This window comes from Brassica oleracea, chromosome C2 (assembly GCF_000695525.1).
Source record: "Brassica oleracea var. oleracea cultivar TO1000 chromosome C2, BOL, whole genome shotgun sequence".
Lineage (NCBI taxonomy): Eukaryota > Viridiplantae > Streptophyta > Magnoliopsida > Brassicales > Brassicaceae > Brassica > Brassica oleracea.
Window position 1 is genome coordinate 41,013,648 of NC_027749.1, and position 3,015 is coordinate 41,016,662.

Here is a 3,015-nt window from a genome sequence, read left to right on the forward strand (position 1 = left end):
TTTTTTGTCTTTTTCTCTTGAAACAAGTACATTTATATATTTTTTTCAGCTACTAGCCAATTCTCGATATTTTTAGCAAAATCGAACTGAATTCTGTAGAAACCCTTTCTAAACCTGAAAGCACCGAAAACCATAAACTCGAACTGGAACCAAACTATAATGCCCTCTGCCTAAATCAAACACTGAAAATCTGAAACTTTGTAACCCATTTGCTACTTGTGTTACAGGCTTCACGGTACACAGATACATCCTATTGATTAAATAGTGGGCTTTAAGACAAGGCCTTTCTAGTTTTTGTGGGCCGAAACTGAAAATAAAATGCTACACTTGCCCACCAGCGAACGTGAACATCAGAGTCACAGATAACAACACTTGAGAGAGTTATAAGAAAGAGCTCTCTCTCTCTCTCTCTCTCTCTCTTCCTCTCAGCATCATCATCACCACCAAATCGCCGCCATGTTCAGACAAGCTTCTCGCCTCGTCTCCCGATCTATCACCGCCAAATCGGCGACAAACCGTGCGTTTTCAACGGAAGTCCCGTCGACGATCGATTCGAGTTTCGTGGAGGCATGGAAGAAAGTCGCACCGAACATGGACCCGCCGCAGACTCCTTCTTCCTTCATGAAGCCTCGTCCATCGACTGCTTCCTCGATTCCGACGAAGCTCACCGTCAATTTCGTCCTCCCTTACGCATCTGAGCTTTCCGGGAAAGAGGTCGGCTTTCATTTTTCCTCGATCGATGTTCGCATTTAGGTTTCTAGGGTTTGATCTATGACTCTGTGTGTTATGGTTACATATTTGATTGTTGTTTGATTTCATGACAAGGTATGAGAATGTGGTTAATTAGGTCTGAAGACTTTTGATTTTTGGTTAGATCTAACGGCGCTAAAGTTTAGGGTTTTGATAGGCCAAAGCTGAAACTGGCGCAGTTGATGTTTCGTTTAGTTTCTACATAATTGTTAATAACAAGATCAAGAACAAAAAAAAAAAAGCCTCACTTTTTAGTGATTAAGAATAACCTAAATCTCCCTAATTTCTCAGGTTTACCATTTGTTGTCTCTGCAAAATGTTGCTTGCTATAAATCCATTAAAATTTGATTAAGAGTTTTGTTATCTCTGCTCTGTTCATAACCAAATGATCCTGGTGTGTTTTTTACGGTTTCTAATACAATGTGATTGGCAAATAATGTTTGTTTCAGATATCTTGAAACTTTGATGTTGACAAATTATAACTGCTGATTTCTAATGTGTTAATTGGTTTTGTGAAGGTTAATCTTTTCTCTTCTATTGATATATGATGTGGTATACATATAGACTGAATCTCCATGGCAAGTAGTAATTTCTCATTGGCTTATTCTCATATGTTGGTGGTGCATTCACTGTGATATCTCTTCTGTAGAATATACATTCAGTACTGAAAGTTCTTATCGTCCCTGACTTGCTTTCTGATGCATCCATTGCTTATATCCGAGAACGTAAACCTATTTCTTGATTGGTTTGTTTTCTTGTATATATTTAATTATAACTCAAACTTATTGGCTTTTTCTCTTTTGTCTACTTCAAGGTCGACATGGTCATCATTCCCGCGACAACAGGACAAATGGGTGTTTTGCCTGGACACGTTCCAACAATCGCTGAGCTCAAACCCGGTATCATGTCCGTCCACGAAGGTACTGACATCAAGAAATACTTTGTGAGCAGTGGATTCGCATTTCTCCACGCAAATTCCGTTGCTGACATTATCGCAGTTGAGGCCGTGCCGCTTGAGAACATCGACGCAAGCCAAGTCCAAAAGGGTTTAGCTGAGTTTACACAGAAACTTGCTTCTGCCACAACAGATCTTGAGAAAGCAGAAGCACAGATTGGTGTCGAAGTTCACAGTGCTATGAACGCAGCTCTCTCGGGCTGATGATGAGTGAAAGTCTCTTTTTTACTACTACAAATGATGGAATAAATTAGAAAATGATTTTATTTTTCCTTGTCGTAATTGTGTTGGACTTTTTGGAATAAATGATTTTGTTGAAGGCACAAACCAACAGAAAGTTATTATTCTTCTCGACTCTTGTTTGTTTTGAGATTGAGAAACTAAGTTCCCGAATTGATTTATGGTTTTCATTTCCTAAAATTCCTTTTTTCTCACTTTGGGCTATTTTTGCAATGTCACTTCAGAACGATTAAAAATTGTTGGTTTTTCTTGTTGATTGAAACTCTCTCGAAGTGACAATATTAGCGTTTTACAGTGACCTAGAAATAATATGATTTGTTTTAAATATCGAACAACTCATATCATGATTAACATATCATACTGTAAGTAGCCTGGGGACGGATCCAGATATTCGGAAAATTTAATATCCGGATTTCGGATATCCGTCTCGATATTCTATTATCCGCGGATATCTGTCTCGATATTATATTATCCGCGGATATCCGAATCCGTAAAAATAATTAAAAATAATATTTTTTTTTTAAAAATATTAAATTTTTAAAATAATACATAAATTAAATATTTATATAAGATTTATAAATGTATTTATATATATCTATAATATTGTAAAAACTAAAATATAAGATTATAAGATTAATTCATGTATAAATATTAATATATCAAATATAATTATTAATGAAATTTAAAAATTTAATGTGTTTTAAAAATACGGATTCTGGACCTAAAAATTAAGATATCCGGATCCGGATTCTGTTTAGACATATCCAAGATTTTACTATCCGGATACCCCAGATATCATATTTTCGGAAGATCCGAAGCGGATCTCAGATCGAATCTGGATCTCGAATAATAAGTCTCATGGCTAACCGTAAGAATACTGAATTTGTAAGAGAATTAATTAAATTAGATTGTCATTACATACTCAAACTTACAATATAGATGAGATGTGAGTGAGAGTGAAACAACAAAAGGAGATGCAGACAGTCTAATGTACCAAATGAGACAAAGTCTGTCTGTGGGTCTTAAACCATCTCCAACCTCACTCCATAATTTACTGTAAAATTGAATGA

The 3,015-nt window shown here is 36.0% G+C and overlaps 1 protein-coding gene across 1 annotated transcript; it reads left to right on the forward strand.

The window, feature by feature from the left end:
* The first annotated feature begins 354 nt into the window (after positions 1 to 354).
* LOC106321130 (ATP synthase subunit delta', mitochondrial-like) lies at positions 355 to 2,061 on the forward strand. Its single transcript, XM_013759450.1, has 2 exons — positions 355 to 714; positions 1,565 to 2,061. The coding sequence occupies exons 1-2, from the start codon at positions 457 to 459 to the stop codon at positions 1,907 to 1,909; spliced, it is 603 nt and encodes a 200-aa protein (XP_013614904.1). The 5' UTR covers positions 355 to 456; the 3' UTR covers positions 1,910 to 2,061.
* The last annotated feature ends 954 nt before the right edge of the window (positions 2,062 to 3,015 follow it).